The sequence below is a fragment of the Echinops telfairi genome, unplaced genomic scaffold (assembly GCF_000313985.2).
Source record: "Echinops telfairi isolate 266 unplaced genomic scaffold, ASM31398v2 ScPeMD7_6273;HRSCAF=7185, whole genome shotgun sequence".
Lineage (NCBI taxonomy): Eukaryota > Metazoa > Chordata > Mammalia > Afrosoricida > Tenrecidae > Echinops > Echinops telfairi.
Window position 1 is genome coordinate 2,834,393 of NW_022110173.1, and position 11,788 is coordinate 2,846,180.

The following is an 11,788-nucleotide window of genomic DNA, read 5'->3' on the forward strand; positions in this document are numbered from 1 at the left end:
AATTCTACCTTACAAACCTGTCTAGACCAGAGGATGCACACTGGTACAAATAGGAACTAGAAATAAAGTGGGTGAACTGATTACAAGGATCTACATATAACCTCCTCCCTGGGTGATGGACAACAGAAAAGTGTAAGATATGATGAAATAATAATAATTTATAAATTATCAAGGGTTCATGAGAGAGGGGGGAAAGGGGAGGGAGGGGAAAAATGAGAAGCTGATACCAAGGGCTCAAGTAGGAAGCAAATGTTTTGAGAACGATGAGGGCAACAAATGTACAAATGTGCTCGACACAATGGATGGATGTATGGCTTGTGATAAGAGTTGTACAAGCCCCCAGCAAAATGATTAAAATTAAATAAATAAATAATTATTCAGTTAATCGCAAGTGTCTAAGACAATGAATTGATAAATCAGTGCCCTAATGTCTTCCAAAGATACCCAAAGAAGGGTTTTCCTTCCCCTGGTACCACTGTGAATTCAAAGATTGTAACATGTTTGATGTCCAAACATTTTTAGCGTTTTAATCCATTGCCTTCATTTTTACTAAGGGTCCCAACTTTGGCCAGTAAGAGGGTCTTCAAATTGTGTCTGTTGACCCGATCTTACTAACCTTTAGTCATTTCGTGCTCACTCGGTGCCTGCCCTCGCCCTTTTCCCAAGGAGCACCGCCCGTTTTAATGGGCCATGCTGAACGCCAGGTTTGCTCCCTGGTCAAAGCGTCTCTCATTAGCCCATGGAGGCTTGCGTGTTGCCAGGGTGCTGAGCTGATTTCCCTGCAGCTTCGGACTGAGACCGACGAGAGGAAAAGCCTGGTGACCTACTTCTGAAAATCAGCCATCGAAAGCCCTGTGGGCGGCAACCATTCCGTCTGCACTCAGTCCTGGGGACGGTGCACGGTCCACGAATGTGTCAGACGCTGTGCATGGGGCACCGGGAGTCAGGGGACCAACAACGAAAACAACATGGAAAGATGCAACCTCAGACAGAGGGCACTCTTTGAGGTGGGACATTTCCGCAAATAGGACTTTTTGTCCGTAGGAGAAAATACATCCTGGGTTCAAGCATATTTCCAAGGCATGCATTCCTGCAAAACCAAACAGCTTCCACATTGAGAGTGTGCATCTCTTTCTCTTTGGAACGCTTAGTTCCTAATACCATCCGTGTCAGGCTTCCTTCTTTGTAGTTTTAGAACAACAGGGCCAATACATTTCTAACAACACGATCACAGAAGACAGTTTGAGACGGTACTAATTCAGTGTTGGACATCCTGGGTTTCAAAGCCCCGTGGAAGAACTCCCCTATGGATGGTGGCGTCACAAACGTGATCCCACTTGGTTTATTGTTTCATATGTTTGTTAATTTGTTAAGGACGGGCTTTTAGAAATTAAAATTTTCACTTTGTTTTATTATTCTATGAAGCATTCACAGGCTTTAAATTTGAGCCTGCAACATTCGTCATAGCGAGAGGCTTCTCCCTTGTGCTTGTAATCTTGTGGCATGTAATCTTTTTATTGACTCACTAAAAATGCATGTGATTATGAAAATGTATTTCCTTCTCTTTTTAGATAAACAATAGGGTACTAATGTGTCTGTATTTTGTTGGCCAAGCATTCTGCAACTCTAAATCTAGAGATATTTAAAATTTTCTTTCCAAAAGTACAGCAGCCCATTATGTTGATCTAGTATAATTTTTTTTTAACCAGTCCCCTCCTGATAGACACAGAGGTTGTTCCAAATACCTTATTGTTATAAGTGGTGCCGTAATGGATAACCAATGCCTATGCCTTTTCATCATTTGCTACTGACTCTTCGGAATGAGTAGGAAGTGGGGTTCCTGGATCAGAGAGCAGGTGCATATGTATGTGATGATGCTAGAGGTTGAGAAATTCTCCTCCATCCACAATGGATGAGCGTGCTGCTTCCCCACAGCCTCACAACAGACTTAAATGGGGGCCAATCTGGTACGGGAGAATTACAATCTTGGTGCGATTTTGATGTGCATTTCTTTCATTATGAGCTTGGTGGAATTTTTGGGTTTTTTTGTATATTGAAGGACTCCTTGCATTTCTCTGCTGTGAACTGCCTGTGCCTTTTGACTACTTTCCCTGTAATGTGGTTGGTCTTTTGCTTGACTATTTTTAGAGCACTTTATGGCTCAGCAATATGACCATGGAGGAATTATAGCCATTTGTCTGTCTTAAAAGACTGCAAACGTTTCCCCGGGTTTGCTATGCTTCTTTTTATTTTGCTCATGTTTTACTTTTGCACAAAAACATTCCCATGTTGTCAGATTGATCAGTTGTTCCTGTGTTGCTCCCGAATTTTGAGTCATCATTGGGAAAACTTTCCCCACTCGTAGATTTTAAAGCGATTTGCTTGGGTTTTCGTTCAGTGCCCACATGTTTCAATTTTGCATTTTAAATCTCTGAGCCATTTGGACTCCATCCAGGTGTGTGACAGGCGGAAGGAATCCAATTTTATCCTTCTCCGTATGGCTCTCCAGAGAGCTCCAAACCAGGGACTAGAAACCCCTTTTTTCCTGACTGAGTTGACTTATGCTTCCTGGTTCTTACAGTAAATTTACACATATAATTGGGAGAATTTCTGGGTTTTCTATTTTGCTCTGTTGGTTTGCCCATGTATCATATTTTTATGCAAATAGTGTGCACATTGTATGGTTTTTGCAAATCTATATAACCCCCTCCCATGTTTGTTTCCTATGAGCACTACGGTTGTTATACGTGTGCATGTTTACATGGGTGCCTTACATGCAAAATACAGTAAGTACTCTTGTGCCAATATTATCTTTACAAGTCATAGACATTTTGTGATACATTTTTGTCTTTGTAGAGGCAGCTTCCCCTCCTCTGATCTTCTTTTTCGGGGAGCTCCTGGTTATTCTTGTCTGGTCTTCCAAATGACCTTTGCGATCAATTTGTGTGGCCCCAGAAAAGTTCTGGGTGGCGTGCCGTGCTTAGTGGAATCCCATTATGTTTATAAATTAATCAGGGAAGATCGATCTTTCTGATTCGGAGTCTTCCTGCCCAAGAGCACTGTTTGTCGCTCCGTTTGTTCAGGTCCCCCTCGGTGTCTCTAGTAGTGTTTTACACTGTTCCTTCTTTAAGCTTTGGAGGCTTCTTAGGCAGAGGTGTTCTATCGCTTTTCTCTTCTAATAGACCTTTCCGCATGAACTCTTCTACCTGGTTTGTGTTTGTGGAGATCCTCGTGGGTCCCATGGAATGGATACCAGTGCACAGCCACCCCAACGGCCAGGATAGAACTGTACTTCCATGGGCTTTTCATGGCTGTGCGCACACAAATCCTGGGAGCAGGTAAATGTTACTTGTTTCTGAATGTTGGGAGGCTCACCTGCTACTTTACGAATTCTCTTACGGTCGTTGGTAGTGTTCTCATTGAGTCTTTTATCTTAATAGCTCGTCTTTCAATAGGGATCATTTTACCTCTTCCTTTCTGGTCCCGGTTGCCTCCGAGTGCTTTCCCTTGTCCAATTGCAATGAGGAGTCCCTTCAGCACCTTGTTAAACAGCAGTGGCAGCAGTGAATGCGCTTCTCTTGTTCCTGGCTTGAACCCCAGAAAGCAAGCTGCTGACTTGTGGGCCTAGGACAACTGTAATCGAAGTGAGGGCCTTTTAAAAACATGAAAGGATAGGAGTTTATTTTCAAGCGTCTTATTTGAACCTATGGAGATGATATGATCCCGACCCCCGACCCCCAGCTTTATTAGCATGTCATTAACTCTCTAGGCAATCTTTTCCTGAGGCCCACACTAATCCAGAATGCCTACTTCTTAATATTTGTGGTAGTCACCTAATCTGGTGTCAATTTAAGGATTAAGAGTGTAGGCGGGGAGTCTAGGCTGTCAATCTGGAGATAGCCAGTGAGACTTCTGTGGGCATGGCCTTCTCCTGAGAATTCTGGGAAATCTGGTACTTCCTCCTTGGAGGCGGAAGACACCTCTCTCTCTCTGCTACTCCCTGGGAGACATTGCAGAAGACAAGCCACATGGACGCATCCAGACCTTGGAAGCCAGAGAAGCCACAGAGAGACCCCTGTCAGCACTGAGATGCTTACAACGCCACTGGACCCAAAGGCTTTCTACCCACTGGGAGGTGATCGTCCTGCATTTGGCTTCATTGCATGTGCTTCGTGAGTCTGAAAAGGACTTTATAGATTGACATCGGATGTCTGGGCTAATATCAGACTTATGGCCTTGGGCTGGACTGGGCTGGGATGTTTTCTCCATGTAAAATTGTTCTTGTCTATAAAGCTCTCCCTTATGTACATATGTGTGTTTATGAATTTGTTTCTCTAGTCTACTGAGACTAACACAATATTAAATGTTTCTTAACATTTTAGAGCACCTACGGCTCATCTAGGAAATTGGCAGGATGAAGCGTGTGGGCCCCTCTCTCCGAGCCTATTGATTTAATCCACTGCACGATGCGGAACAGTTCAAGGGCTAAAAGTCTTGACTGTGGAGCCAGGCTGGCTGGCTGGAGCTCTGCTACCTCCTATGCATAGGGCCTTGGGCAAGTTGTGTGATCTTGCTATGCTTAGGTTTCCTCATCTGTAAGAGGGATGATGACAATAGCTATATGGTAGGGTTGTTGCGTGGATGAAACGGGTTTATATACGCTAAGCATTTAGATAGTACTTAATCTACTGCATTCCTTCTTGATAAAGATCTCATTTCACCCTACACGCACACGCCATTCATCTTCTTTCTACCTGGTCATTGTACACTCTAACGTCAGATACAAGGGCAGCAAAGGGAATAAGGGTGTCTAGAACCAGTTGCTGTTGAGTTGATTTGAGCTCATGGCACCCCCCTGTGTGTCAGAGTAGAACTGCGATCCAGAAGGCTTTCAATGGCTGCTTTTTTTTGGGGGGGGGGGGGATCACCAGACCTTTCTTCTGAAGTGCCTGTGAGCGAACTTCAACTTCCAACCTTTCAATGATCAATCAGCTGGGCACAAGGGAGCTTGTAAACAGAGAGGCCAGATTTGTCCTTTGCTGGTGTTATGACCCCTTCCCCGCCCTAGCTTGGAACAAGGCTTAGATCCCCTTCAACTGCCCCCCACCCCCTCCCCCCACACCTCCGCACTTTGGTGACTGAGTTCTCATGATCGTGAGCCTGGCCCTGAGAGAGGGGTTCTGAGGATGCGGCTTCCCCAGGAGGAGTGGCATTCAGCCTGGCAGGAGACCCGCACTTGGCGTCTTTTCCAAGGGGGGAGAAGGCAACAGCAATGTGTGTGTGTGTGTGTGTGTGTGACTTCCCAGAGGCCTGCTTGACTGGGGCCGTGAGGTCCTTCTTACTCCACCCACGTCTGACCGCCCTTCCCCCACATCATGGTCGGCCACGAGGACATGGTTGGTCTCTTGAGCTGCCAGCTGGGTAGTAAGTAGGAGGAACCCCAACTCAGCCAAGGGAAACCTGGAACCTGAAGCAAGCCCTGCTGCTTCTCTTCTCTGAACCCTCAGTGCATGGCTGGACCTACTCTGAGCTGTTGAGAGCCAGTCCCGTCCAGTAGGCCTCCATGGGGGCTGTCACCACTGCGTCAAACAGGACCTTCTGCACCAGCTCCTCATCACCTGGGGGAGCAAGACGGGGGCCATGTGAAGATGAAGCCGCTTGTTTTGTCCATGATCTGGATGTCGCTCATTGACCCCTAGGAAGGGCCCCGGAGTTCTCGGGACCAGCTATGCCTCAAACATGTTGTGCGTAACCATCTGTGTGAGTTGCACAAGTCCCAGGTCCCTCCACTCCGAACAAGAGTAAAAGGAAATGATTTCTAAGACCTTCCCCCCATTCGAACATCTGATGGTGTTAGGAGAATAGTTCTGGGACTGCATACTTGGATCCGGACCCCGCCTCTCTCTCCTATCTCAACTCTCACCCCCTGCAACTTGACCGTCACCCTCAGGACACGCCGGCCTCTGGGCAATCTTGTGGATTTGAAGGTGCCATGCTCCTCCTTGTCTCAGAGCCTCCCCCCTCCCCGCCCCCGCTGCTCCCTGGTCTGGGTGCTCTTCCCCACGCTGCCATGTGACAGCTCCTTAGAGAGGTGGCCTTCCCTGATCATCTGCTTAGCTGAAGCGGGTCCCATTTTCTCCCCGACAGCCCCTATTATGGCGTTTTTTCACAATCTGTAATTATCTGTGTCTACGCGCAGAGGCCTGCCTATTTGTCATGTGCTTGCTCCACTGGATGATCAACTCCAGGAGAGCCAGGCCTTTGTCTGTTGGAGTAATTTCTCACCTTCAACGCCTAGCCTGGGCATGTGGTCAGTGTGTAGTTGTCTATGGAATGAATGAATGAACGAATGAGCCAGCTGACCTGGGAGGTAGAGCCCCTTCATGGGAGGGACCTTTATGTGACATGATGACCTGCTCCTTCTTCCAGTGAAGGTATGGCCCCATGATCTCACCATGTGCCTTAGAGCAGGGGAATTCAGGGTCAGCCTGAGAACCAGAGTTCAAACTAGAGTTGTGGACCCATAGGCTTTATAAGAGGCCACCTGACCTAGTGAGGGAGAACTCCGGGGTGTAGGGTTCCTGACTGGGGGCCCTCAGTGGGGTGGTGACTGGGACAGGGTGCCCTGACACATGTGAGCGTCTGCTCTGAGTCCTAACAGGGCTCTGCAGACAGACGGACGGGCCTTTACGTAGCTCTCTCTTCCTGACATTCCTGTCACCCCAGCTCCCAGGATGTGTTGACAGTGGTTTTGTCCCCTAGAAATGGCTGGCTCTGCCTTAGTTTGTTGGAAATTTCCCTTTTCTCCCACGGCCACCCCGAAGTCCCAGGGACAGGGCCCCCAGACAGCCGCTGCCCCTTCCTGCATAGCCCTGGGTCACAGGACTCCTCTGGGTAGGTGACACTCACATTCCAAGTCTGGGTCCTCCCCCGTCAGGAACTGGGTCATGGCCTCCAGCTGACTGAGCTTCTGGTGGTCTGGGTCGATATCTGTGACGCAGTAGATCCTGGAAACCATGAGAGTCAGCCAGCGTTCTCGCTGACGATTGCACCATTGTCCCCCGCCTCCCCCCGCCCCAGTCGCTACTGCTCATGAGCGGTGACTTCCCTGCTTACCATCCACTGGCCAGCATCAGATCTGGGTGAAGCAGGTCATGCAGGCCTGAAATCAGAGAGGCACCCCCGTCAGCAGAGCTGAAAACCAGCCGTGTGGTGAGCCTCTTTAAGGACCACGACCCCCAAAGACCAAGCCCACCGCCATTGAGCTGGCTCTGACTCACAGCAACTCCACGTAGGAATTCGGAGGACTATACATCTTCCCGGAGCCTAGAGCCTCATCCTTCTCCTCAGGAGTGGCTTGCGGGTTTGAACTGTGTACCTTGCGGTCAGTTACACAATGCTTCACCCGCAGCACCACCGGGTCTCCTCTCTGGAGAACGGGGCTGGGTTTTAGGCTCTCCTCTGTCCAGGCACTAGCCTTGCCTCAGTGGAGGGACTCAGTCACGGGTCACTTCCTGACATGACCGTGCTCCCCACTGCCTCAGGGGCCCGTAGCCCCTTACCTTCAAGGTTCAAACACAGCGTCTCCCAGGACCTCCTTGTCCAGGAACCATCTCTTCCTCCCCCTTTGGCTTTCCTGTCCCTCACGCCTTTCCCAGCTTCCTTCTGGTTAGAGCAGGCATGCCATGATGCTTCCAGCTCTGTGAGCAGCTCCCATCTAATTCTCCTTAGGCTCCGCCTCCCTCCCCCTGCCCCCCAGGGAGCCAATCCTTTGAAATCCACGGTTTCAGTCTCCTTGGCTTTCTTGGGTCCCACTGTGCTCCATGCAGGTCAGCAATACACCTACTCTTTGCTACCTCTGCAGCCTCCCTGCCCTGGCCGTGCGCTCAGCACGTGTTTGCCGAGTGAAGGAACTCCGTTCTCAGGAGTGGCTTCTCCTGCTCAGTGGTAATTAGGTGCCTCATCGGGCTTTTGCAAAATCAAAGGAGAGGATGATGGAAGTTGGGTGAGTGGGGGCTTCTGAGAAGTCATTGGGAGGGCTAGCCGACACAAAACAAATAGATAAGGGGGTGGTGTCCTTTCCTCAGTAAAGCCCAGCCAGCTCCATGAATCCAACCCCCTGATGTCTGGTCCATTTCTCCACAGAGGTGGGTGCAATAGAGCCCCTTCTGTCCTCTGAGCCATCTAAGCTGGGAACAGCTGGGTCTGAAGCACAAGACAGAAGATGGTGTAGTCGGGGTGCTTAGGGGTGCTTAAGGGCTTTGATTGGGAGAAAAGGGAGGATGGAAAAAGAGAGTGCCCACCAGACATGGGAGGGCAAATCGACCAGGGGCAGAGGCAAGTATTCAGCTGGTCTGGGTGGGGAGAGTGGGGGGAGGTGACTTGACAGGGATGGCTTCCCAGAGTAGGGCCTTCTGAGCTGGGACCTGAAGTTTGAGCTGGAATTCAAAGGCTGGGGGCTGGAGAGAAGAGCTTTGTTTAGAGGGGGGTCAGCACAGCTGACGGGAAAGCCTGGAAGCTTAGTGTATAGAGAAATGGGGAGGGGGGTTTCAGATTTGGCATTTCCAGAGAGACTTCTGTGCTTTAAAAGGCCCCTCTGAAAAGGAGAGAGGCAGGGAGAACCCTCAGTAGTGCTGGTGGTGGCTAGGCTGATGGGGTGGGGAGACGGCAGATGAGATGCCGTCCAGAGAGGGGAACGAGTAACAAAAGAAAGAAAGGACAGAATGCAGCAGGCCAGTGACCCGCTTTCCCACGGGCTTCCAGAGCGTCCCTGGACCCTGCGTTCAGACCTGGGTTTCTCAGGGTCTCCTGCGGCAGCAAGTCAGGGACCAGGTGGACCTGGGATGGGGCCCTTCTCCCCCGTCCTCCCTCCATTGCCAGTGCTTCCCTCAGACAACCTTATACTCTGGTCTCCTCTCTTTCTTTAACATTCATTTTACTGGGGGCTCTTACAGCTCTTATCACAATCCATACACAGATCCATTGTGTCCAACACAACTGTGCACATGCTGTCATCATCTTTTCAGAACATTTTCTTTCTCCTTGAGCCCTTGGTAACAGTTCCTCATTTTCCTCCTCCCTCTCCCACCCTCCCTCCCCGAGGTCCCCTTGATAATTTATTTAGAAATTGTTTTTCATATCTTATACTGACTGCTGTCTCCTTTCACCCACTTTTCTGATGTCTGTCCCCCTGGGAGCGGGGCCATACATCGATCATTGTGATCAGTTCCCCCTTACATCCCCCCTTATCCTTCTAGTATCACTGCTCCCCTTATTGGTCCTTAGGGGTTTATCTGTCTGAAGGGCCATAAGTTAGAGAAGAGCCAGTCAGGGTGCAGTGTAGCACTGTGAAACACACAGCCATCCTCTAGTTCTTTAATGCTTCCTCTCCCCCTCCCACTACCATGACCCCAATTCTATCTTACAAATCTGCCTAGACCAGAACATGTATCCTGCTACAGATAAGAGCCCCTCTCTCTTTCTTATCTCCTCCTTCTAGCCTCCTGATGGCATGGTTCAAACAATACGTTCCCTCAACTGCCCTCTCTCGTTTGGCGCAGCAAAGCCTCCCAGCATAGGACTGGGCATTGCCTGGCTTGGTCAGCTGGTGCAGGACTGCCTGTGCAGCCAGTGGGGGGTGGGCACCAGTTCACACAGACCCCTCCTCTCTAGGCAGTCCCTGCCCTGAGAGCCCACTCTCATGCCTGGGACGTGGGGGGTTGTTGAGCCAGCTCCCCCCCGGGTGGGTCTCACCCAGGACTCAGTCCAGTCTGGCCTCTATCCACCAGAACGGGATCTGACGTACCTTCTTCCACAGATGTGTTCCCCAGGAGGACGTATTCTCCGTGGCCCTGGGACAGCACCACTCCCAAACTGTGGGGGAGCAGAGAACACACACACATCCACAGCGCATGACACCCCTCTCCCTGCCCACAACCTGCCCCTTCCTTCATCCCACACCCATGAGCTTTTCATGCCTGTGACGTATGCACAGCACCCAGGCCAAGCCCTTCCACCCCACAGGCCACCTGTTCTTTCTAGACTTGAGATAGCTCGCCCTTCCTTCCTTCCTGCCTTCCTTCCTTCCTTTCCTTTCCTTTCCTTTCACCAGTTTGTTCCTGAGAAGGACCCTGGAGATTCGCTAGACCAAGAGTCCTTCCAACTCCCACTGTAGCCAAAGCACATCTTGAACCCCACCTGGACCCCTTGAAATGTAGGAAAGTGGTCCATGCCTCACAGTGCGTCCCACAGACAGGAAATCCCCTTCCCACCTGGCAAGTCCTGCTAGACCCTCTTTGCCTGTAGACCAGCAGTTCTCAACCTGTGGGTTGCAACCCCATTGGGGGTCGAACAACCCTTTCACAGGGGTCGCCCAATTCATAACAGCAGCAAAATTGCAGTGATGCATAGCAACGAAAATAATTTTATGGTTGGGGGTCACCACAAGATGAGGAACTGTATTAGAGGGTCGCGGCAGGAGAAAGGTTGAGAACCACTGTTCTAGACATTTGGTTGTCAGCCTTGGCTAAACATCTGAATCACCAGCCTAGAGACTCCAATTGCTTGGTTTAGATGGGGCCTGGGCTCTGGTGTTTTCACCAAATTCCTTGGGTATTCTAATGAGCAGTTGGGGCTGAGAGTCACTATTTCAGAGATCACGAATTAATTCAGAAATACGGGCCATTTATTTCTTAATCTGTAAAGTGCCTAGAACCAACCATTTATGGGGTTTGAAGGAACTTCAAATTTGATTCTTTTATGTTCCAACAAGGCGTTCCTTTAAGAGCTTTAAGTGGACTACTTATTATTCAGAACAACCCCATGAGACATAGCAATTATGATTTCCTTTTTACAGCTAAGTCTAAAGCACAGATTGGTTTAGTAACTTGAACTAGACCACACAGGCTACGCATGGTAGAGCTGGGCCTGAAACCCAGGCAGTTTGACTTTCCAGCCCGCACTCTTGATCCCAACCCACCTTGCTGAACGCCAGGCCTGGTTTATTTTCGAGGGCCATCCCACTGCCAACTCATATGGCGAAGCCCATAACCCAGACTTGAGAACTCAACTCTAAGCTGCTGGCCGGTCATGTTTCATAGCCCTCCCTCTGTGCATAAAACGTGGGTCCCTCACCTGAAAGGCGTGTCCCTGATGTGTGTGAAGAAGTAATCATGGGTCAGGAAAAGGACACGCTTCTGGAAGAGCCAAAAGAGAAGGGTGCTTGCTGGAGAGAGGACTGCTGACCCGGTCACCTGCCTCCCTACCCAGTGCCCTTGGAGCCCCTGTCCCGCTGGACCACGGCCTTCTGGTCTCCCCTCCTCCTTCGACCACCACCGACTTGCCTCCTCAGATGAAGGTCCGCAGGCAGAACCCAGCAAAACCACAATGCTTCGTGGGTGTTACCTGGGTTTAAGGACTGAGATCCACACCTGTGCCACGAGCCACAGGTAATGTGACCCAGCAACCAGTTTGCCGTGCCACCGAATCACAGTGCACATTTACCCAGCCACTGTGGCTCTGAAGTATCATATTCTAGAGTCTAGACCATGCAGGGATGGACAATGGCTCCAGGGTCCAGTGTGAGGACAGACAAGAAACTTCCGGCTGGTATGAAAGACGTCCGAAGCTCATCTCTAGGCAACCCACCAACGGAGAATGGGGCACTGTCCCCCTGCTCTACTTACCTGCCCCCCACCCCAGCCATGTACCTCTTTCTTTTTTTTTTAGTTTAAAAAAAAATCATTTTATTAGGGGCTCATACAACTCTTATCACAATCCATACATACAT

At 49.8% G+C, this 11,788-nt stretch overlaps 1 protein-coding gene across 1 annotated transcript in view; it reads right to left on the bottom strand.

The window, feature by feature from the left end:
* The window catches only part of CACNA2D4 (calcium voltage-gated channel auxiliary subunit alpha2delta 4), a 126,368-nt gene that overhangs the window by 67,495 nt on the left and 47,085 nt on the right, over positions 1–11,788 (bottom strand). The window contains exons 19-23 of the mRNA XM_004710470.3: positions 11,134–11,195; positions 9,806–9,873; positions 7,117–7,162; positions 6,910–7,007; positions 5,525–5,618 (exon numbers count right to left, since the gene is read on the bottom strand). Of these exons, the coding sequence (XP_004710527.2) occupies positions 5,525–5,618; positions 6,910–7,007; positions 7,117–7,162; positions 9,806–9,873; positions 11,134–11,195 (368 nt within the window). The remainder of the gene's footprint in view (positions 1–5,524; positions 5,619–6,909; positions 7,008–7,116; positions 7,163–9,805; positions 9,874–11,133; positions 11,196–11,788) is intronic.